General features: G+C 38.2%; 1 protein-coding gene across 1 annotated transcript in view; it reads left to right on the forward strand.

The window, feature by feature from the left end:
* The first annotated feature begins 639 nt into the window (after nt 1–639).
* Nucleotides 640–24748, forward strand: part of ccdc88c (coiled-coil domain containing 88C) — a 74726-nt gene continuing 50617 nt past the window's right edge. The window contains exons 1-3 of the mRNA XM_077240126.1: nt 640–1100; nt 2761–2861; nt 8987–9095. Coding sequence (XP_077096241.1) covers nt 1020–1100; nt 2761–2861; nt 8987–9095 — 291 coding nt within the window. The 5' untranslated portion in view covers nt 640–1019. The remainder of the gene's footprint in view (nt 1101–2760; nt 2862–8986; nt 9096–24748) is intronic.

The raw sequence follows: 24748 nt of genomic DNA on the forward strand, positions 1-24748 counted from the left end.
TAATAACTAAATTTCATTACGACTGTAAGTTCCTCTGCGCTGTGTTCAAGCATTGACATTTTCACATAAGGCTTACATTTTAATGTTTATGTAATATCTTTTTAATGCCAAAACTTCTCGGTGGTCTTTTTTTGGGTCAAATTTAGTCAGGCAACAACTGAAACTTAAGGTTCGGTTTTGTGCACAAATCATACGTAGGCTAATTAACGTAAATTACATATTTTGTATTCGAAATATGCATACAATAATTCTGAAACCAAAGATAAAGTTTATTTTTCCTTCTTTTTAAGAAAAATGTATTTAAAACCCGTGTAAGTTAGCCTAACGTTGCTACTTGACTCCAAAAAAAATGCTACTGATTCATGTCCTTTATTTCCAGTGTCTAAGTTAAATGTTTAGCCTACCTATAAAGCACGGAAACGTGGTAAACAAAGGCAAGTTTTCGAAATGTCCAAAAATATACGTGTTACCTGCTGAGGGTGCCAACGAGCTGTACAGTTGAGCTTGGTTGTCCCGACAACAGTTTGGTCTGGCGGTTACGTCATTTTGAATGAAACCCTGTACCTACGAGTCCGCTATTGGTCGATTTACTTCCACCCGCCTTTGGAAACGCACAGCTGATTGGATCATGAATATGTCACTCTCCTGTGCTCTTCGTGTGCGGGACTGCGGGTACAGGTTGAATACGCGGCGACAAAGTAACTCTAGCAATATCTGAGAGTAAATGGCGAGAAGTTGAACTTTAATGGTGCAAGTCCGCGTAGACTCTAGCGCTTCACTTATGTGCTTGTAACCTTTCACTTTTGGGACTGCAGATCATTTAAAAGCTTTTTTAAAATCAAGGAATGTCTTTTTATTTCGCTAATGGAGTTGATTCGCGTCCCCTGCATTGTTCTGCGACGGGCAGTAACGTGGAGTACATGAAGCCTTAGAGGAATCCGACGCACTTTGTTTTTTATTTATTTCTTTAGACGCACTTTAAGTTGCAAACAGTTTTAGCTCTTGCGCGGGTATTTTGTATGCTGTTTCCTCTCCCCAAAATGGATATTACAGTGTCTGAACTGATGTCTAACTTCATGGATTCTCCGCTTGTGGTTTGGGTAAGTCACAAAGACATGATGGCACCTGCTGTGTTTGTGTTTGTGTTTGCGTTGTCTAGTTTGTCTAGCAGCGGTCAGTGACAGTGCAAAACTGATCAATACTAATGTGTGCTGGATGTTTTATGTTTTTATCATCTCTACTGGAAAGAGGCTAACATGCTTTCCATTTAGCAAATGTCTATGAACATATTAATATTGTGCCTTTACTTTATTGCAACATTTAATTAGTTTTGTTTTTTTATTTCTTTTTATCTGTATTTATTTAAATTAATTTAAATTAATTAAATTGTGTATATACTTATATACTTAAATAAACTTATATTAAATTGTGATATAAGTTGTATTTATTCATTTTATTTTTTTATTTCTATATATATTTTACGCAAACTTTTTTTTATTTCGCAATTACTTTATTTTGCAATTACGTTTTACTCCTAATAGTTATTTTTAATATAGCCTATAAGTATATATTGCACTAAAATATTTTTCTATAAATGTAATGTAACAAATACTATTATTTATTTTTTCTAAATAAGTCCCATGAAATGTTAAACATAAGTTAGATGTGTTTAACCTGTTCACACAACAGCATAACATAAGTTTTTTTATGTGCACAGTACATGCATGAAGAGTTTAATGACAGAACTTCCCATGACCCCTTACCTTGACCCATGTGTCCTGTTTGGCTGTGCTTTCTCTGGCCAGTGTGTTTCCAACTCGTATGTCTTCCTAAAGGGTGGTTCACCCAACAATTACATTTTGACATTAATTACTCACCTTTTCGTTTATCTTCAGAACACAAATGAATATATTTTTAATGAAATCTCTGAGTTTTCTGTCCCTCCATTGACTGCCTCCGCAACTACCACTTTCAAAACCCCAGAAAGGTAAAGACATCATAAAAGTAATCCATGTGACCCAAGTGGTTTAACCTCAATTTTATGAAACGACATGAGGGCTTTGTTTGTGCAGAAAGTATAATTTACCTCTTTATTTACAAAATATTAATCTCCAACGCACATTCACGAGAGCACTAGGACGCATGCTTGTTGTTGTTGCAGAGCAGACGTTGTTGCAACGCTCGTCGGAGATTAATATTTTGTAAATAAAGTGGTAAATTATTTTATTTTTTTGTCACATGGAGTCACATGGATTACTAATGATGTCTTTATTATCTTTCTGGGACTTGAAAATGGTACTGTAGTTGCGTATACTTTCAATGGAGGGACAGAAAGCTCTCAGGTTTCATCAAAAATATCTTCATTTGTTTTCCAAAGATGAATGAATCTCTTATGAGTTTGGAACGACAGGAAGGTGAGTCATTAATGACAGAATTTCCATTTTTGGGTGAACTATCCTTTATTAGACAATCATCAGCAATCCCATGCTGATGATTGTCTGTTCCCTGATTATTTATAACACTAAAAGGAAAACAAACACATATATAGTAAGGGGAAGACAGTTGTATTTAGATTTTGGAGTAAACTGTTGACTAGCAATATTTACTCTTTACACAGACAAAGTTTCTCTTTACAAATGTCTCGGCAGTTCTGTTCTGAAACAGAAAGCATGGTTGATTTATTGTGCAGCTGTGCATGTATCCTGTCGTGATATTACTACTACTTACTACTTGTCTTCTTATTTTTTATTTTTTATACAGGTCAAGACTTTTGGACCCCTTGGGTCCAGTTCAGAAGACAAGCTCTCTATGTTCATGGACTTAGTGGATGGTGTCTTCCTCCACAAGATAATGACACACATGTGAGTGACAGAGAGTGTGAACTGTGTATGTGTGCGACTGTATGTAAGCTGTGATCTAGCAGCTGTTGTGGACCTTTCTTTTTTCATTAGAAACCACATCCTATCCTTTCCTGCCTGCCATCCAACTGTGCAGACACTCAATCCGAATCTTCACGCTCCATCAGTTTTATTCCTCTTGTATAATTAGTGTGTTAATAAAGGGGCTGATTTGGGGTTGTAGCCTACTTTGCCCAGAGTTGTAAGGTCACGTGTAACATCAGTTAGCAAGCATGCAGTATATATTTTAGCCGCGTTTGACTGAACGTTAGGTCACGGAAGTTTTGGTTAGCTCAAGCTGTAACCTCAGCTGAACAGGTGACTAGGCAGCATGCTTGTGTGTGTTACTGATGAACAAGGAAATCCCTTCTTTGAGTGTATTTGCATCATGCAACTCAGCTCATTAGACTTCTGACGGCTGAAGTTTGTGCATCTAGATTGAGCTTTATAAAACCACTGTTACTGAGTTCTTAAATCCGCTGCATCAGCTTTGTCCTTTAACCTACTTTAACTCAGGCAGACTTTACTCAGACGCCATCTCTGCCTTAATCAGGGGCTTAAACACTAGACGACCTCAGACAAAGGAAATATTTTCTCTATAAATGGGGGGGTGGGGGGGATCTTTCATGTGTAATGGGAAGACGGCACATCTACTGTATGAGCCGTCCTTAGACACGCTTGTTGTCACTGTCCCTGATAAATGATTGTAGCCTGGTGTCATGTTCTCTGCGTATCATGTTACTTGGAAGACGAACTGCATCAGTTTCATTCCAAGAGTTGTTTTAAAGTCAACACAAAACAGCTTTGCAATCCATTTTGCTTTTCTTATGTGACATTTCTTGCGGAATTAAAAAAGCCACCATGAAATCAAAACTGAATTTTTTTTTTTTATGGAAAATTGCAGTGTTTATTATGAATTATTTGTCCATGCACATTTTTTTTATTCATGTGAGCTCATAATCCTTAATGTAACATTAGCATCCCCTTTTTTATATGATATGTACTGCACATTGGCGCAAGGACTGGGCAATAATTCCTTCTCCCCAAGAGCCTGTTTTTTAATGCAATAACTCATTTTATATAAGCTCCCTAATATAAAAAAAAACAATAATTAGATAAGAAGAATGGAAATAATATAAAGAAGCATCTGATCAGCGTCAAGTAAACCTGAAACCAGTCTAATTATAGTCAATTATAGTTGTGCCCCAGAAATGAACTAAGTCTTCATTCAGACTGCAGGTAAACGTGGCCTAAATCTGCTCACATGTGACATGTTTTTGTCATGACAGTGTGAACAGCACAAACCACATAGAGTCTGATCTTTTCAATTCCGATTTGTGCCACTTCCATATGCGGGACTAAATCCGATACAGGTCAGATTTTTTTGCAACGCGACGTCAGTCTGAACAGTCATATCAGAATGCATGCGACTTTTACGTCAATCTAGAGCAACCCGACGTTATCAAGACCGTTGTGGAAGGACAGTGATGTGTCAGAACTCATTAGTATTATAGTGACAGCTCTACATACAAGAAAAACATGAGGGCTCATATTTTCGCATCCTCCACTCTGTTTTGTTATATTGCCTGCGCTTAATTTCGCTGGCTTTAGTGGCAGATCACACTATAAATAAACGTGTAATCACTTCCTTTAATGTCCTCTGTGTTTACTTCCGTAAGACAGCGTGCTGCGTGAAGTCTTGTTATGGACAGTGATCTGTTCGCACTGGAATCTGAATTGTACACTAAGGCTTGCAGTGTGAACAAAGCCTAATATATATACAGTACACTTCCGTTCTAAAGTTTGGGGTCGCTAAGATTTTTAATGTTTTTAAAAGAAGTCTCTTCTGCTCACCAAGCCTGCATTTATTTGATTAAAAATACAAAACAAATTGTGAAAATATTATTTCAATGTAAAACAGCGGTTTTCTATGTGTATATATATATATATTAAAGTGTAATTTATTCCTCTGATCAAAGCTGAATTTTCAGCATCATTACTCCAGTCTTTAGTGTCACATGATCCTTCAGAAATCACTATAATATGATGATTTGATGCTCAAGAAACATTTATGATTATTATCAATGCTGAAAACAGTTGTGTGCCCTTTTTTAGGATTCTTTGATGAACAGAAAGTTAAAAACAACAGCATTTATTTGAAATAGAATCTTTTGTAACATTATAAATGTCTTTACTGTCACTTTTGATCAATTTAATTCCTCCTTGATGAATAAAAGTATTGATTTCTTTTATTTATTTCCCCTAAAAAATAAAAAAAATTCTTACTGACCCCAAAGTTTTGAACGGTAGTGTTTAATGTCACAAAAGATTCTATTTCAGATAAATGCTGTTCTTTTAAATTTTCTATTCATCAAAGAATCCTGAAATAAAAATGTAAATAACTGTTTTCAAAATTGATAATAATGAGAAATGTTTCTTGAGCATCAAATCATCATATTTTACTGATTTCTGAAGGATCATGTGACACTGAAGACTGGAGTAATGATGCTGAAAATACAGCTTTGATCACAGGAATAAATTACACTTTACTATATATTCACATAGAAAACAGCTGTTTTACATTGAAATTATATTTGACAATATTACTGGATTTGTTTTGTATTTTTAATCAAATAAATGCAGCCTTGGTGAGCAGAAGAGACTTCTTTTAAAAACTTTAAAAATCTTACCTACCCCAAACTTTTGAACGGCGGTGTATATATATATACATATGTATATGTATGTGAGCTTTAGAACAGAATGAGTTCTTGTATATTGTTAGTATGCAGATTCACTTACTCAGGTGTCCAGTGTGTTTCCACTGAACCATTACAAATGAGTGGAGATGTGGAATGCTAAGGGCAATGTACACGCTGCTTCTTTCTCGTCACCCACATCCATTTATAATGTGCCCACACTTGTATGCCTGCAGCAAACCGATACCTTTGCTAGTGTTTTCATGCACCAGGTATGTGGTAAACACCATCGCTGTTAGCAAATGAGCTCATATGCTAATGCATCCCATCTGGCAGATGTCCTCTGTGTGCACCCTATCAGTCTTCCCTCGACTTTTACCAAACAATCATTGTTTTTTCCACCGTGCCATATCTATGGTCGTAAAAACGGCACAAAAAGTGAAACTCAATGCAGTGTTCTTGGCTTCAGGCAATAGAAAACAGTTGAGCCAGACAGCAGAGGAAAAAACTGACCCTGATCTTTTAAGGTTCTTTCACTAGCAAGTGGGAATTTGTGGGCCAAGCTGGCAGGATTTGCATGCCATTCTCACAAAACAAATGTAAATGAGCATCGCACAAACAGAGTCTATGTAGGACCTCAGAACTGTCCGGGCCAAGACGAGGACCCTCCTCTGAGCATCACTCACTCATCCAGTCCAGTCACATGAAAGCCTAATTACTTATGTCAGAATAAATTTGAAAAAATAACTAAGTTCATTATTTAAAACAAGTGAACAGTCAGTAATAAAATAAGAACAAATACACAAATTATAAGCAGAGATGAATACTAAATAAGAAAGTTACTGTACAAAGTCTATAGTATTCAGGTACAGAAATTTATAATTAGGCCTAAATGTAAAATAACATTTGTTCACAGTAGAAATTAAATATAGTTTCATATTTGTTAAAGCTGTATTTTGTTGTTTTATTAATATTAATGATACAGACAACAGTAGAAATATTAGGTGTGTGCTGTCTAAAAAAGAGACAAAAATCAGTTTCTTTCTCAAGTCTGTTTCACTTATGACATAAACGAGAGAATACCTGCGGAGACGGGTATTTTTACATCATTTTGTGTTTATGTGTCCGTTCAAGGGCAAGGAAACGCGAAAGAGGAATCAATTCGGTGTTCGAGCACTGTCGATTTTTCAACGCTTCTACGTTTAAAATTGTTTGAATGTGTAAATTGGCAAGACATAACACATCAAAATTATAAACTTTCACTCTATGATGGTTAAATTTAGCAGTTAATCCGCGAATCACATGCGTGCCGAAATGTGGGGCCTGGTCCGCACGAAACAACTGCGATCCGTTCCACGCGAGTAAGTGTTTTGAAAACATCCATACAAACCATAATTTTAAAACAATGTATTACGAAATCATACAGTTGGCTGCTTCATCTTTCAACAAGAGTTTCTTTGCAAAATCTCCATTGCACTGCACCTCGTTTACAAAACAAAATGCTCCGAACAAACATATAATCCACCGACTTGATCCGGTACACCATTAAAATTAACCATCCACTTGTTTCCGATGCTGTATCCTTCTGAAGTCTGAACAGAGATGCAAACCTGTGTAAACTGCACGGCACGCAATAAAAAGCGAATGTTTTTTCTCTTTTCCATTTGTCCTGTTGTCGGCAGACTCGAGCACATGGAGTGTGTCAGAAACTGAGCGCGCATCTGTATACTGTATCCAGTGTAGAAAGCCTCGGTGATTATAATGGATTCAATTTGCTGTTGACACAATGTGACACTCGTATATCCGGTGTAGGCAAGTGTGAATGCCAGTGGGCAGGGCCTATAATGTGATGTATAACTATTCGTCGATGTCTTGCTCTGAAGGCAGGCATATGCAAATGTAATTGCCCTTGTGATTGCCATTTTTGAAGCTTCATTTAATAAATGCTTTGTTTATAATGAGGAGGACATTTTAAGCTATTAAACTTACCTCTTATATGCCAGAAGATCAAGGCAAATTTGATTGCTCATGTCATAACCCCTTGAAACCAAAAAACATTTGTCTAAATTATTCTGGCATAACACACTTTCATATTAGTTAGACTTTCATATCGCTGGACTGGATCATTGGATACAAAGATGCCAGTGAGTTGAGTGGGTTTTTTCCCCATTTTATTAAACAAATTTTGACAGATAAAAACAAGACAATGTATTTCTAAACTTTAGAAACTTTCCCACGGTAAAGGATGGATTAGAAGTGAATAAAAGGTCAGGAAATGGACCGAAAGAGAGATGAAGGATCTGGGAACAGAAATGAGAGATTCCAAGTGAATTCAAGTGGAATAATTCATGGGTTTTTCTTTTTCTTTGATTCTTTATCAATTTGCCAACTGCAACATAACGCTTAGTAATATTATAATATTTCTCCCCACACAAATTTTTGCAAAATTACACCTGTATTACTTTAAAGAGTTAAGGAAAAATGTATAAAAATACAAAAATATAGGGGTGGTGATGGCGCAGTGGATAAGACACATGCCTTTGGTGTGAGAGACCCGGGTTCGAATCCACTGTGAGACACCAAATTGTTGGTGAAAAAAATTGTTATATGTCAGAGGTCGCACGCCTCTGGAGCAACCCCTAGTTGCTCCAGAGGCGTGCGACCTCTGACATATAACAATTGTAAGTCGCTTTGGATAAAAGCGTCAGCTAAATGAATAAATGTAATGTAAAAAGCCACCTCTAGGTGGGTTGTCTAGACGGTTAGTCAACTGGTCTTGAGCAAGTCGTGTATAATTAGGTCCAGCAAACCGTTAAAGTAACACTATGTAGTTTTTCAACCTTCATAATATATTTCCAAGACCCTTGTGATGGTACACCGACTTACAATAGGTTAAATGACACGTCTGCCATAGCCTGACGTGGTCTGTATCGCTTTTACTGGCACTATGTAACTTCGGGTTTAGGGTAGTAACCGGAGCACAAAAAGAACTACAAAATTCGACTGCTTTGCGGCATACATAGTTTTTCTTCGTTTGTGATGTCTTTCATAAAATCATGCATCATACCCTACCTTGTCTGTGGCCATTGTTGACTCCAAAACCGGTGCTGATAAACAGCGAGCGTGCGTGTGCGATAGTAGGCTGCGGTAGGCTAACTTATTTGCAACAGCGGTAATGGATAATTCCGCTTCCAACCTGTAGGGCGACCACAGAGGAAAAGTTCCTTGGTGTTGCTTTAAAAAAAATAAGAATGGATGGATGTAGTTAGATATAACTAATCGTTCTCACTAGTTAATTAGGTTGGATGACTAGTTGAACATTCTCCCCAGTCCTATTCAATTTGTGCTTATGTGAAGATTTTCATATGTGCTCTTGTTGCTTTTGGTCCACAGAGACCCAAGCCCCATGAATCAGCGAGTGAACAAACAAGTCAACAATGATGTCAACCTTAGAATACAGAACCTCAACACTGTCATCCGACATATCAAAAACTACTACCAGGTAAGATCTATTCCTCCATGTCGTGTCGCAACTGGAAAGTACTTTCTGGTGTTCACAAGAGCTTAAGCTTTTTTAAAGATGGCATTGTGTGTGTGTGTAGTAGTATTAGATGGCAGACAGCGGCTGGTCTCTGCAGACACAGGGTGGTGATTCTGGTGTCATGAGGATTAAACATGTTTGCAGATGTGACTGTGTTTTGTGGGTAGCTGGGCGCCTTATTTTTGATCCCATAGACGTGTTTCTGTTATGTCAACCCTGAAACCTCAGATCTTAGTAGTTATTATGTGAAGGCAACCAGTAAAGATGTGCAGAAATATACATTTTCAAAAATCAGCTAGTTGGTGGCGGTTCGGTTTTCTGAATGAGTTGTCACTTATGAACGGCATGCATAATTTGATGGTTAAGAGTCACGTCTGCCAGCCACCAATCAGACATGTTTTTTATTGATATTTGAAAAAAAAAAAAAAAACTTTAAAAATAAAGAAACATATACTAGTTGACCTCCCTAAATTATTAAATTCCTTTTTGTAAAATATTATTTAGAGTTTTTAAAGATTTAAAATTTAGCTTTGAGTTATGGCAAAAGTAATATAATAAAAAAATGTATGTTATATTTAGAAAATCTCTTTTCATACTGTAGATTATAATATTGTCTAAATTCAATTGTGGAATTAAAGCATTTCATTTTAGAGTTTTATTTTGAATTTATTTAGACAAAGACTAAAGAATTTTAACATTCGCCATTTTTTTGTGTGGACCATTACATGAAAATAATTATTGGTATTGGCCAGACTTTAATATCATATTTTAAAATCCTAATATATACCATGCTGCCATGTTTTTTGAACACGCTTTTAAAACATTTTTTATATGGATGTTGTTCATTGGGGTAATATCAGAGTGAGAGTGCTTTTCAAGACCTCACGGAGTTGAAGGTGGTCTATAAGAAACTAAAACTTTTTATGAGAGACTAGTCATAATAATGATAGTAATTATTGTGAAGAAAACAGGGATACATGAAAGGACAGCCTTTCCCAACACTATATTAGACATCATTGACTCAGTTTCTGGTCTCACAGAAAACAGTTCTCACTCACAATTTCTGCTGGAAGGGGTATTTTATGTTGTTGGTTTTGGGAGTTGAAATCTTTTGATTTGGTTTGGTCTGTTCTGGGCAGCGTCCCACCATCTGAGTAAGCGTTTGCCACATCTGACCCCCTTTTCCCTTGGCAGAGTGTCTCAGACACATTCCTGCTCAGATCTCACTGCTTTCCATCACAACTTAGTGAAAGAAGACTGATGTGTGTCAGTCGCTGAGAAATGTCTGTTTCCCCCCATATTGGGGGCCAAATATCTGTTTTTTGTGTGATATTTGTGTGATACCCCCCCCCCCCCCCACACACACACACACACACGCACACACACACACTAACCAACACACACATTCAAGCAAGGATATTATAAAATATTTGGTATCGGAGGGTAAAGTTTAACATTGTGTCCCAATCAAGCATGATGCCAAACAGCAGCTTTGCATGGGAAAATGACTAAATCAAAATACATTTGATGTTTAATTTACTGTTTTAAGGATTTGGACCAATGAGATTTCACATTGGGTTTGGGCTGCCTAAATCGAAAACCAAGTAATTGACAAAATGGTCTGTGGCTTTTCTTTTATCTCTTATCACTTTGTCGTGTTGAATATGATTAGGACATTGCTATACGTGGTCAATGAAAAAACTATATTCTCCACTTTTCGATCTATGACCACATCTATAATGGTCCTGCAGGTTTGTCCCATCGTATACTTTTGCCCTCCATCAGTTCCCTTCTTTGTTTTGTTTAAAAGAACACTCTGCAGTAAGCAGCTGAGATATTAAAATAACCTCTTATTATGTATTATGCAAGATTTTTGGCAGAGCTTCAGGATGTAGTAATCACACTCCTTCAGTGATGGAAGGCCCCCATAACCACATATTTGTCTTGGGTGGAGCTCATCTTAGTGTTTTTTTATAAGTCACCCAATGGGCTCAGTAATAAGTAACTGAGAGGTTTGTGTTCATACAGAAGTGCTCTCACCTTGGCGTAAGTACCGCTTTAACCAAGCACTGTAAAAGAGGTGCTATCTGTCAGATATTTTGGGTCAACCATGGTGAAACATAGCCTGGTCCCACCAGACTCTCGTACATTTCATTTGTACAGAGTCTGGCACCGTGCCATTGACAAGCGTTAACTTCCTTGTAGGCGGGTACTCTATTGAAGTCTAAAACTATTGGATCTGCCTATAGTCACTCTGGATTTGCCATAACCAATCGCTAGCATTTGGTCGTGACGTCTGTCATGCCGAACCCCGTGGGGAGGAGGGCCACAACATCATGGCCATCAACAAAACTAAGCAAAGATTGTTCTTGCTCCGGCTTTAACTTCTTGATATTTGGCAGCGTTGCCACAACGCATCTTTCTCCGCTGCCGTAACTGAAGTACAACTCAAAATAACGCACAACGTCATCGATCTTACCCACTCCCTCTGTTCGCTGATTGGCCCGGTAAAAAATTGACCGGAGAAAACCAAAGACTACAGCACAATCCCAGACCTAGTACGGAAGGAAAATTAAAATTGAGCTGAAGTACGTAGGAGGATGGAGCCAGGCTAGGTAAAACTCAGGTTATTCATTAAAATTCTTTACACTGAGGGGTAAATACACACTCTGGGTTGTGTGTGTTGTCAACTGTCTCAATTTTCTTCATGTGGCTTGTCTAAAACACACACAAAGTGCTCATTCTCAACCTGAGGCAAACTGTACTATATGATCTCGGAAATGGACTTCAGAAAAGCAACATTTGAGCATCTGATTTGGATCAACGCTCTGCTGAACAGAACCAGATGTGTTGTTTTATCCCGTGTTAATCGCACCCCCGGAGACCCAACTATGGGGATTTGATGAGGGGGAAGGGTCACTGTAATGTGAGAACTGAAAGACCCTCTGAAATTCTGTCCTTAAGACATTCGGCTAATGGCCAAAGGATATGCTTTATAACATATTAGCTCTCTCAATGCAAAGTAGGCTTCTTATTTTCTTCTAGTGATTCAGGAGTTGGGTCATTCACTCTTTTTTTCCCCGTATCTTCTCTCTTATGTCTTACTAAGCTGTGATACACTATGGTGGTCCCTCACAAACACCCAGGGACCTAATTAGTACATAACACACTTCACACTTCTGTGCTGTTGCTGCATATTGATAAGAAATGAGGTGGACACTGGATCGGGTGACTCAATTTTACGGTTAGCTCCAGTTTACAATCTATTAATCTGTAATGTATTAATTTATCACCTGGATATATTATATCCGTTGCTATAGATATTTATATAATGTTCAAATGACTATGTATGAGTCAAGTCACCTTTATTTACATAGAGCTTTTTACAATCCAGATTGTTTCAAATCAGCTTTACAGAGATAACAGGAAAATAATGTTGTAATAATATTGTTAAATGTACAATTTAACTGTGCAGGGCAATGAATTTAGCAATGGTTGAGTTTTTTTGCTAGCAGTAACTATGTCCATAAGTAATATGCAATGCATGCATCTTTTTATCAACAAATTTGCATTAAAACGCATCAGTGCATTGCTTACGCATCTGCTATGCAAATGTGTTGCCCTATGTGATACATCAGTGGATTGAAGTACCATGTTTGGCTGACGATCAAAAACGACATTTAGTAACACTTGCAAACAAAGTGTATACTTTTCTGGCACCAAATGAAGTGGGAAAAATAATGGAATGTTTTCCATTGTTTTCCCAAACGCGATATCCACAGGATTTGTGATTACTCTGTGGCTTTTTCATAAATTGTTTTAAATGTGATTTGACGGCATTGTTAAAATCATTTTGTAGAGTCATCAGAGAGATAGATACCATAACCAACCACACTATTGAATATCAATAGTCAATGCCAAATATCTATACTGTTACATGATAACAATCAATATTAGTGACAATATACCATTCACAAATGGAGCTAATCAATTTGTTGTCTTCCTCATTCTATTAATTTGGATTGATTTGCAGAAATAACTAGAGCGTTCTATTTGAGATCCCCACAAGACGGAAATCTGAGAAGAACTGTTGTTATTTCTATTTGTGAAGTGCTTTCTCTCTCAGCCATAAACTACATTGTATCTGAGTGTCAACAGGAGTCTCAGCCACTGTGTACAGAAATGACCCAGAAGGCCAGTGAGATAAGCAGACGCCTGTAGACTGGTCTTTTATGCTCATGTGAGTGAGTTGAACAATGGCATTCATTTCTAAAAAGATCCATAAACTGGATCATGCTTGTTGACATGAAGGGTAAAATAGCGCACGTTGTTTGAGCATGTTCATGCAGCAGCAACACAGGAAGTGAGAGTGATAAAGGAAGATGATTTTAGTGATTAATTAGTTGTGTTTGCTAAGGCAAGTCTCGCTATTACTTTTGCTCATTCTATTTCAAAACCACAAAGCTTAAGTATTAAACATTTGTGTATTTTTTGTTCCACCTTGTTTGCGCTACAGAAATAAATGATGGCTAGAATACTGAGGCTTAATAAGGAGAGGCGTGCTTACTTTTTAGCCGTAAAACGTAATTTTTACGAAAAATAAAATCCCTTGGACTTCACTTGGTTGAGAACTGAGCCATGTCGGAACCGTGAACCAAATGTATTAGGAGGTGGAGAGTGGAAAATTGTTTTATTCAAATTTGTTCAGATTAAAAATATCTTCTAGACTATTTATGTAGCTACATGAAGTACAAAGTAATTAATCTGTTACATTACCGTTTGGTTCTCAAGTCAGGGTTCACTTCCACGAACCCTAACCAGGAACTGGCTCTGGTACCAATACCATTCTGGCAACTACTACCCACAACATCTGGGCATTGTGATGCTAAGTTTTGCACAAGCTGGTGTCAAGTCAAGTCATCCTCATTTATATAGCGCTTTTAACAATGTAGATTGTTTCAAAGCAGCTTTACAGAGATAAACCTATAATTTAAGGTAACAGAGATTGGTTTAGTTTTATAGTGGTTCTTGAAAAATGTTTTTCCAGCTAAAGTTAGTTTTGATTGATTCACTTCCGTCTAAATGATAGTTTGTTATTAAATTAGGGGCCGCTAAGACGACACCGTTCTCTCTAACAGACTTTAAACGCGAACCTGTGATAGACGCTGATGGCGTTCACATGCGCATTAAGAATTGATTCTATAGTTATGTGCGTTTGAATATATGTGCGCAGTTACAAACCATGCCTAAACAAACTTCTTGTCTATAAATTGTGATGCAGAATTTTATTTTATCTTATCACTTCGGGTAGGTACGCGAACCAAAAAAAAAAAATCCACAACGCTTTATCTGTAGACTGGTATAGGGATCCTCCATAGGGAGAGGCTAGTTGGCACTTCAGCACTGCATTGTCATCGGGTCCAGGCTAAAGTCCTTCGTCAGATCTGGAAACGGCCTGGATCCGGCAGGCTGCGGGAAAACCTCGGGATAAACAAAGACACTAAAATTAGCGTAGATGCCATTCATCTTATGATGTAACGAGTACATCAGGATTTAAGGGAGGTGTTCCCAGTTCCGGCTGATCTAAACTAAGCAGCCTAATATTGAATTATAGAAGTCTATAGAGTGTTATGTGAATGCTAGGTCAAAGAGATGTGTTTTTAGTCTAGCTATGAACTGACAGACTGTGTCTGCTTCCCGGACAATGTTAGGAAGATTGTTTCAAAATTTTGGTGCTAAATAGGAAATGGATCTACCGCCAGTAGTCGATTTAGATATTCTAGGTATTATCAACTGGCCAGAACTTTGAGATCGCAATAGACGTGAAGGACTATAATGGGTTAAGAGCTCGCTCAAGTACTGGGGAGCTAAACCATTTAGTGCTTTGTAAGTTATCAGCAATATTTTAAAATTTATACGATGTTTAATAGGGAGCCAATGCAGTGTTGACAGAACCGGGCTAATATGGTCGTACTTGTGTACTCACTCACATTTACTTGAGAAACTGTATTTTGAACCGGGTTTGTGGGAATGATTAAAGGTGGTGTTAATTGGTTTTCTTTGGACAAACATATGGATTTGTGATCACTATTTCTGCCGTATGTACTACTGCAGCCTGGGTAGATCAAAAACAACATCTCAAGTTTAGATCCCGCAGATAATTGATGGGAACTGCATGGTTTCTAAGGACTTGTGACCTGAACTCTATAAATATTTGCACATAAAGCAAATGTCTCTCACGGCAGGTTATGAAAGATTACACACCTTCAATATCTAATGCCAAAATAATGCCATCTCCCAGCTTAGCCTAGATTTAGGTTTAAGCCTAAACCCTCACATTGGCTGATTTAATCTACACCGACCAGATTTGCCCCAGTTTCATCAAGGAATTGGGAATGTATAGTAATCCATTGGGACTGTGGGTTGGGGTCTCACCTCAGTCCATTTCACTGTCCCAGTGTCATCTCTCAATGTCTGCCCACACTTTCTGTTCTCCCCTCATTAGCTTTAAAATGACTCTGTGCTTGCTCACCAGAAAGCATCCCACTGCAGGGATCAGTGCTACAGACAGTGGGAACAATGGACCTCTGGGGGAGGGGAGGGGTTGTATGTTGGTTCCTCCCTGCCTATTGTCTGAATAGCATGTCGTTGTGAACATGAGGTCCTGTAAGCTGACTCCTTTCAGAGCTTGAACATGAGATATGTGGCCTTGCCGGGCCCCTGATATGCCCAGGGCCCATGCATAATGAACTACGTGGACCGCAACACACTTAAAGGGGAACTATGCAGTTTTTTTTTAGCTTAACTCAACAGCTTCTGAGTCATTGGAATGGTTATTTGACTTTTTTTGGGTAGAATGATGGTCGTCTTCAGTGGCGTCATGCCCATTCAAAGGGCACGTGCCCCCTCAGATTTTTCCTCCCTGATAATTTTTTTGTCACAACTTTATTCCTATTATGCTCCATAATTACCAGAGCCTATAACGACTCAAATGTATTCTTCTGGATGTGTAATAAATTGGTCAGCATCAGCCCGCCCCTTTTTCCTAATATGGTGTCTGTGTATATCAAATCTAGAGCGCTATGCGCGTGTCGCTCTAGAATCTTTGCTGTGTATGTTCAAGCAACTCACTCGTCTCGCACATTTAGCTGGCAATGTTTTACAGATGGTCTTGAAGTGGTAAGTGGGAAAAGCAACAAATCGGCATTGAATTAGTTATCGGATGATATTAAAAGGTAATGGGATTATTTGTGGTTGACCTGGAAATTTTAACTTGATCAAAAAGTTATGGATTTGATATTAGCTGCGAATTCAGAGCATTAACTTAAGTTGTGTCAGTGTAACGTTATCGATAGCAAGCCTAGTCTAACCGTAAACTAATTGTCAAACTTCTTTCAAAGTCCTTCATCACATATTAATATTAAAATAACTTAATTTCAGAGCACCACAAAGTCAGACCTCAGCACCTTTATGTACCTTTAATGTAAGATCATTCTTGCTTTACGGCACTGCACACATACCAATAAGCACATACATATGAAGCACCCTCTATGTAAGACACTACACTGGCGCGCATTTCAGACGTGATGGCAGACTCGACGAAGGAAAAAACGAAGAAAGTGCGGTCGGAAGAGTCTAGGAAAAGGAAACAAGAATCTGACAGCGTGAGGAACCAGACAAGAGTCCCACTCGCTCAGGCTTTCACTGTTAAAGTTGATTCCTGCGACACCATACACGTTATAAATGGTGTAAACGAGCGTAATTTCAAAACTATTATGATAAATTGCAATAATCATGTCTAACGACTTCATAACGGACAATGTTATGAAATAATGCGACGCACATGTAACTTTATTTGATGTTATCTGGCATTTTGTAATGTTTACATTACACTCAAAAAACACAAATGAAATTAATTATACAGTAGGCCTAGGCTATAGGCTATTTATCGACTCTAGGGGTCGCTGTTTGACAAAAACAGAATTTCTGCATAGTGTGCCTTTAACATTATGTTAGGACATCTAGCCGAAGTTGTTTTGTTTTAGATTGCACTCAAAATGGTTAATTCGAAAATGTGTCGCACAGCTTTGGCTGAAAGTTTGTCTGCGACAATGACGTGCCAACTGTTTTTGTTTATTGGTTGGGTTCGAGGGTTGCCCTTCTACCACCCGCCCAGCTAGCCCGAACAGTCTTAGCATTCCCTTTCAGTCTGTGATTGGCTGACTTCAGCTTAAGCCCTATTCGCATGGGATTAGTATTATATGGGGACCTCGTGTGAATGAGAAATTACCCCCCCGCATCTGAATTTCGTGTGGCGCATTCGCACGGGATAAGTGAAGCCTGTGATTTTACTTGAATTTACTGACTTATCTCCCGGATATGATGTCAATAGGCTTGGAAATGGCTTGTCGTTATTGTATATTTATTGTCGTTATAAACGGAAGAATGTTCCTTACCGCATGCTTATATACATGTCATCCATCTCCATCTAACCATTCTTTTTGTTTTTGCTCTTCTGATGGTTTTCATTTTTCTCTTTCTGCAAATTGTATAGTTGTATGGTGTATAGCGATATGACCCAGCACCTAAAATACTATCAAAACACTCCAACGCAGCCTCCATTCTTCGTGAAAGATGGATAAAAAAGCGCACAGGAAACAAAAACCTTGAAAAAATTATAAACGACCCAGCCAAATCACAGAGATGCCGATTTGCACGGGACTGATATTATCACAGGACCTCGATGTTCAGGAAATATGGTTGGTCATTTGCGGGGGAATTTTTACTTTGCAAATTACGGACATGGCCGATTCGCAAGGGATTAAGATCACAGACAAACTCTGCAATTTTTACAAATGACTAGAGGTCAGCAGGTAATACTTAACCCGTGCGAATAGGGCTATAGTTCCACATGCACTATTGTAAAAGTAAAAACCCCTCTTCACTGTCGCCACACAATTCGGTTTGAGTTCAATAGCTGTCTTAAAGGATGTGGTTAAGACTCATTCGTAGAACTTGTGAATTACCCCCACGCAAGCCCTGTAAACGAGGACAATCATGTGTTGAATTGCCGTTCCTTGGCGGGTTTTTACAGGTTCTGCTTCACTGTAGCTCTAAATGAAGGGAGGTGTCTCTTTGGGTTAGCTTGCTAGCTCTTTGTTCTACTGTTTGCTCGCGTACAGTGGAGATGACATGGCTGTTCCCAGAGGTGTTCAGTTTCCCTTCTGCATGTACCTGAACCGCCTTAGAGGAGCTCTACTTGAACACTCATCTTGGTCTGACATTTCATTTCTGCATGATCTGCTTCATTTCAGGATGTAGATGTGACACTTCTTTTGGCTGTCTTGTAATGCCTGATTATTTTAATACTCAATGTTGCTTAGACATGTACATGCACATGCTTCTTTTCACTGCCTTTAAAAGGCCTGTGTGTTTGTCCCAGACTCAGGTAAGCTCCGCCTCGGTTCGTAACCACTCCTCTAGCCCGAGCTGGCCCGCTTTGGACCGAGGTATTCGGCGGGCCAGAAAACCCTGGCAGTTGGCCCCAAGAAGCCCTGACGAGGCCCAATCAAGCCCTGGAAGTGACAGTGGAAACGCAACTATGGACTGCTTTAAAGCTAGCCTTTTCCCCCTATTCTTTAACCCTCCCCATCTCTTGGATTTTCTCTGCCTCTCTCTTTCTCATCTCTGCCAGCAGTTAACGATTATAAGATACAAATATTTTCTCTACACAAAAGTGACAGTTTCTTGTCCATGGATTTCAAAGCAGATAGACCGTAACATTTCCTTCTGCAGACTTTGGCACAGTATGTATTCATGTGTTTGGTGAGATCACAAGTTCACTCACTGTGCAAAAGAATGGAGACCTAACAAGGTGATTAGGCAAATAGTAATGATTATGCTGCCTGAGAGGTTTCTACTTATGACTTGTTGTTATTATCATGCAATAAGAAAATTCTTTCTCACTTTGTCACTTGCTAGTGAAACCAAATTAAGACCAAAGGATGCACGACACTGTGGCCTGACCAGGTGCGATGCAACAACAATTTGTATGTCTACACTGAATGCAGAGGGTGTGACAATCACAATTCACTGCCAATCAGAACTGTGTTTGTACACTTGTTTATACTCACAACGCTTTGCACAGCATAAAACGTGTACCTTGGATTTTATTACCGGCTTCATTTTTTGCAATTCTGGCTATTCATTCAACAGTACAAAGTTAATCATTCTAACAAGACAACCCAAAGTTTTGTATCCTATGTTTTTTTTAAACTGTTGCCATTACACATTACATTATGAATCTTCATCCTATTGCTGTTTAATAAAATAGAGCTCATTTTATATTACGCCTGTTTGCATAAATCAGGTCATGGCTGAGCCTGTATTGTTTTAAGGGAGTTTTGTTTTTCTGTGCGTCTATTGTCAGTGAATGTCGCCCCTTGTTTTTGCTCCGGATAACTCCAGACTGAAGGTTTCTCTATTTATTACGGGGTAGCTGCCATATGGAGTAACTCTAGCCTTCCTCCTGTCTTTGATGGACATCTGTTGCTTCTGAATGTGACACATGAAGCAAACATGTCCCCTGTGGACCACTGGTCAAAGATCAAGCTGTCTTTAAAAGGTAATGATTGAAGACGAGAAGTCTTATTCTTCTCAACTGCGGTGTATTTTTGGTCCCGAGGTGCCGGTCACTCTACCTCTGCAATGGGACAGAAGTGGAGGAGGTTCCACTTGGCTGATTTTATTTAATGAAGAATTGGGGTAAAGAGGGAGGTGGTATGGCTCTCTAGGTCAGTTGAAGTTGCCAGGGAGTCTGGAATGCCTCTCTTTCTGTCCCTGCTGTTGCCGTCGGAGTCAATGAGAAGTGAAAGCTGGTGTGTCCACGCACATACAGAGCCTGTAGGAATTAGGTTTCCCTTTCTAAGCCATTTGTTTTTGTTTTGTTCAGGGATTTGGGGTTGGACCTTTTAATTCTGAGTTTTCTTGTTTTTTAAAAGTTACCTCAACAACTGAAACCTAAATACTTCATGTATGCATTACTACGCTTTGATGTTATTGTGCTTTGTGGAGATATCACAAAGGCAATATGATTTTTGGTAACAGGAAGTGGGCACATCACATGTGATGGTGCTGCTCACCTGGGCCCTTTGTGTACTCTACAGTTTTTTCACTTGTTAGCGGCTGATGTTTATGCTCTTATGTTTGGACACTGTGACGTCTTAGTCTTTATGTGGTTTCCATCTTTTATGTCTCCCCACATTCTGCCAATATATCCTTGAATAGGGTCTCAAATTACACATCACAAAACAGAATATATGTGAATGACAACTGCTATATTGGGTGTAAAAAAAAAAAAAAGGTTCAGTTCTGAACACGAAGGACCACAGAATTCTTCAGAGAGTTACACAACATATTGAAAATATGACCCATCCATGTATGTTTCATTTATTTGTATTTTTTGACCTTGTAATATATAATAATAATGTCATAGCTCGTTCTTCCATTGATAATGAGAGACTTCTCTCTGGTGACGTTTGCCAGATTTCTTTAAACATTTAGTCCACTTAAACCCTGCATCTCCACAATTGACTGCATTCGCTTTTGAGTGCAACACCCACATCTCTCATCTCAAAATCAATAAAATAAACAACCGATGAATAAAAAGTCCTTTTCTTTTGCGATAATCCGTTACACTCTAATATCAGCTGATAACCTGTACCATACTGTATTGTGTATCCCTTTCTCTTACATCAATACACTTAAACAGCAAAATAATGACTACATGCGGTATATTTGGAGTTTTTGAAAACATGCCATTCGTACAATATAAAGAACTGTTTAGGCTGTAATTTTGCCTGCCATGTTTGGACAGGAACTCTGTGGATTGGGCTTATTTTTAATCTATCTACCATGTGGGTAGTCAGCTTGTGGTTTACTCCACAGGAGAGTGAATGTAGAACACTGGGTCACTGAGTATAGACAGCAATGGGGCCACAAATTTGGTAAAATTGACCTTCACGTTCGATAACACAAAAGGGCATACATAGACACTTTATATGAGCAATCTAAATCAAGCCAAAGTCTAAATCATAACCACAGCTCAGGCTGAACATGTGGCACGATCTTGTCTGGTGAATTAGATAATATTGATCATTTGTGGGTTTCTCCATTGTATTTTCAGTGAAGAACCCTTAGGCAAACCTGCAATATGGGTCACTGTAACAGAGGAGAGGATGACCATTGATCAGCCCATTTTTTGCCACCAGCATACGTGTCAATCATGAAAATGGGCACATTTGCTTCACTCTTCTCCAATGTAAAATAAATTAAACTCACAGATTCTCCTAGTTGCAAAGATGCATTTACTGAAAACACATTTCTCAAAACTATTAATTAATACAAAACCATAACACATCTATGCAGACTTTAAAGACTAAGTCATTTTGAGGCCATAAAATATTCAGATAGCTGACATTTAAAAACTCCCAATACACTTTATTTAAAACAATGATGATTAATTTACTAAAATTAATTTGTAAGTTTTAATGAGTTTAATTAAGCTTTTCAGATTAACTTTGCATTTTGTACATTTTAGGTGCTCGTTTTTTGTGTGTGTGTGTGTGTGTGTAGGCCTATGTTCTGCTGTTTGAGAAATAAGCAGCTTTTGGTAAACGTACATGTGTGTTTGCAGTAGGGATGTCACTGTCAGATTTTCACTACGTTGTCGTGGCCAAAAGGATTTACAGTAATGATATTATTTCTATGTAATTTAAAAAAATTATCAGAAAAATCCAACAGATTATTTACAATATTATTGTGTAGTATAAACATGATAATTATAAACATGCACATAATTCAAATGTAAAAAAAAAAAAAAAAAAAATCAGAATGTAAACCATTTAAAAACATATTACACCCCTTCCAAAGAACCCATCTTGGGGCTCTGTTCAGATTTACAGAATGAATTAATAAAATAAACAGATTTGCAACCATAGTTAAGTGAAATAAGGCTTATGTATGAATTTGTTTTATTGTGCAGTAGCTGTACCGTCTCTAAGATTCTCCGGTTTCTTGTGTGAAGTATTTTTGCGTTTCCTCATTCCTGTATCTGTGATGACTGCAGTTTTAGAGTGGAACACAATGGCACTGAATACTCCTCTTTCTCACTTCTATTCACTTCAATGAGCCTGGCCAATTCTAGCCGTGTTTGTATTGTGATAAACACGAATGGTCGTTTTGCTTTGACTTTCTACCCATCGAATCCAAATATTTACTTGAATTTGGAATCCAAAATAACATCCTCACAGGGAGCAAGTACATACCCGGTGACCCTGGATCGTTTAATACGGTGATATCTTTTCTGTGACCATTTGTCTCACTGGGCAGAAGAGAAGCTGCTGATGTTCCCACAGAAATCAGTGGGAGAAATGGGATTCGTGTGTTGATCCAAGAGGTCCATCACTGCTGTGTTATTGATTTATTACTACTGAAGACGGCTCCCATTCCCCCCACAGCCCGTTTCTCCATGCATCCTTTCATCTCAGATGAAGAGCGCTAGGCTACCTTTATATTTTTCTCTCTTTTTTTGTCAATACAATCCCAGATTTCTCCTATTCTTCCTCCTGGATTAAAGTCCATTTAATAAGAACACTAAACTTCAAATATTTTTAAATTACCAAAAAATGTACACTACCATTTAAAAGTTTAGGGTTGGAAAGTTTATATAATGTCTTATTCTTACTAAGGCTCCATTTATTTGATAAAAAATACAGTAAAAACAGTAATATTGAAAAATATTAAATGTTTTCTATATTAATATATTTTAAGATTAGTTTAGATGATTTGTGTCAAAACCAATCTGAATGCCAACGTCCACTCCCAATATATAGATAAGGACCATGTGTCGCACTGGCTCGTAATGCTGAAGCCAGCAGGGGGTGGACAACCCCAGGGTCAAAGGTCATACTTTACCATTCAGGCATTGTTCCGCACGGCAACAGAGGAAATGAGCTCAGGAAAGTTTCTATGAAACTTTCCAACTATCCCGACCAGTTGCATCATGACATTTTTAGTGGATTTTTAGTTTCCAGTGGGGTAACAAAGTATGAAGGTGTGGAGGTTATCTTTGTTGTCCTGATTTTACAGTGGAAAATGCCGTTTGAATGTTGGGTGAAGTTTAGGAGGCCAGCAAAACCAACACTCCCATATATCATCAGTGTGAAATCTTTCGCCTTTCTTTTCGCTTTGTTTTTCCTCCATTTTATAGAATATTTGTCTTCTTTAATGGTCATTTTGTTTTCAAAGGGCTTTGGCTAGAAAATAGGAGGTTAGTCTTTCAACCAACACCTCGCCGGCATTGTGATATGGATGCATGTCCATGAATAATTTACTTCAGGCAGGTAATTTTCAGTAATGATGCAATTGCAGGTCCTGTATCGTATTATTATTATTATTATCTGCTATGATTGAAGGTAATCTTTGTGGTGACATTACACTTAGAGTTTTTCTCTGATGTGTTGTTTATTTGCAGTAATTTCTATCGTAATGTATCTGAAATGGTGTAGGCACCTTAAGGAAGGAATGTTAACTGAACCTTTATCATTTTTTCCATCCTCTGCTGTTTGTTGAAACGAGATACTGACGCTGGCATGAAAGCCTCCTCGTCTTGCATATGAACCAAATCTAGTAATTAGCATGCTTGATCTAAGCAGCGCTAGAAATGATCAGGTTTTACTGGCAACTGAAGAATGAGGTGTTTATGGAGAAAATGCTTAACGTGACACAACTGTACACACCCCATCATGGTCGAATAAAACACCATAAAGAGCTTTCTTCCCCTCTCAAGTTGAAACGTGTACCTTTATGTAATTATACACACCAGACTGGCCGTCAGTCAAAACCACTTACCGGTAAGTTTCTTCCCAGAGTGCCTTGCTTGTTCCATTGTGCATAGGTATCTCAGAAGTGGTCTTACATCAGTGGTCCAGAAAATACAGGAACGACAAGATTACTCAAGTGGTTTTTAAGGTTCGTCTTGTGTATAGTGTAAAGAAACATTAGTTTTGATGGTATTTAGAAAGTGTCTGATGTGTATAAATACAATGTAATGATGCAAATTAGACTTGGACTAAACTGAATTTCTGAAATTAAAGGAGTAGGCCTAGTTAATAAAAAATATGAAAATTATCACCCTAATGTCGTTCCAAACCTGTATGACTGTTTTTTCTGTGCGATCATTTGACCCGATCCGACCGATAATGTTATGTTTTGAAGCCCGAACCCGAAATTGCTTTCTTTCAAAAAGTAACTTTTTATAATATGCTGTATTTCAGGATTGTGTGCAGCAGTCACTTTAGTAACATGTAAATCAACACCGTTTCATCAAGGCACAGCGGCCTCTGCTGTAGAGAAGCCTACCTGTCGTCTTGCTTTCGTAAGCCAAAACATCTCTGCAAGTCCTGCATGTAACTGCTGAGCTCTTTGTTGGTTGTACTGACAAGTTCATAATTCTTCCACAGTACAGCTTTCAGTGCATCATTTGCTACAGTAATAAGTTCTCCCTCATAGTGTGTTTTGCCGTCTGCCGAATTGTGACATAGTGAGCAAGAGCA

This window comes from Siphateles boraxobius, unplaced genomic scaffold, assembly GCF_051911475.1.
Source record: "Siphateles boraxobius isolate OS27281-9 unplaced genomic scaffold, OSU_SipBor_1 22, whole genome shotgun sequence".
NCBI classification, from domain to species: domain Eukaryota; kingdom Metazoa; phylum Chordata; class Actinopteri; order Cypriniformes; family Leuciscidae; genus Siphateles; species Siphateles boraxobius.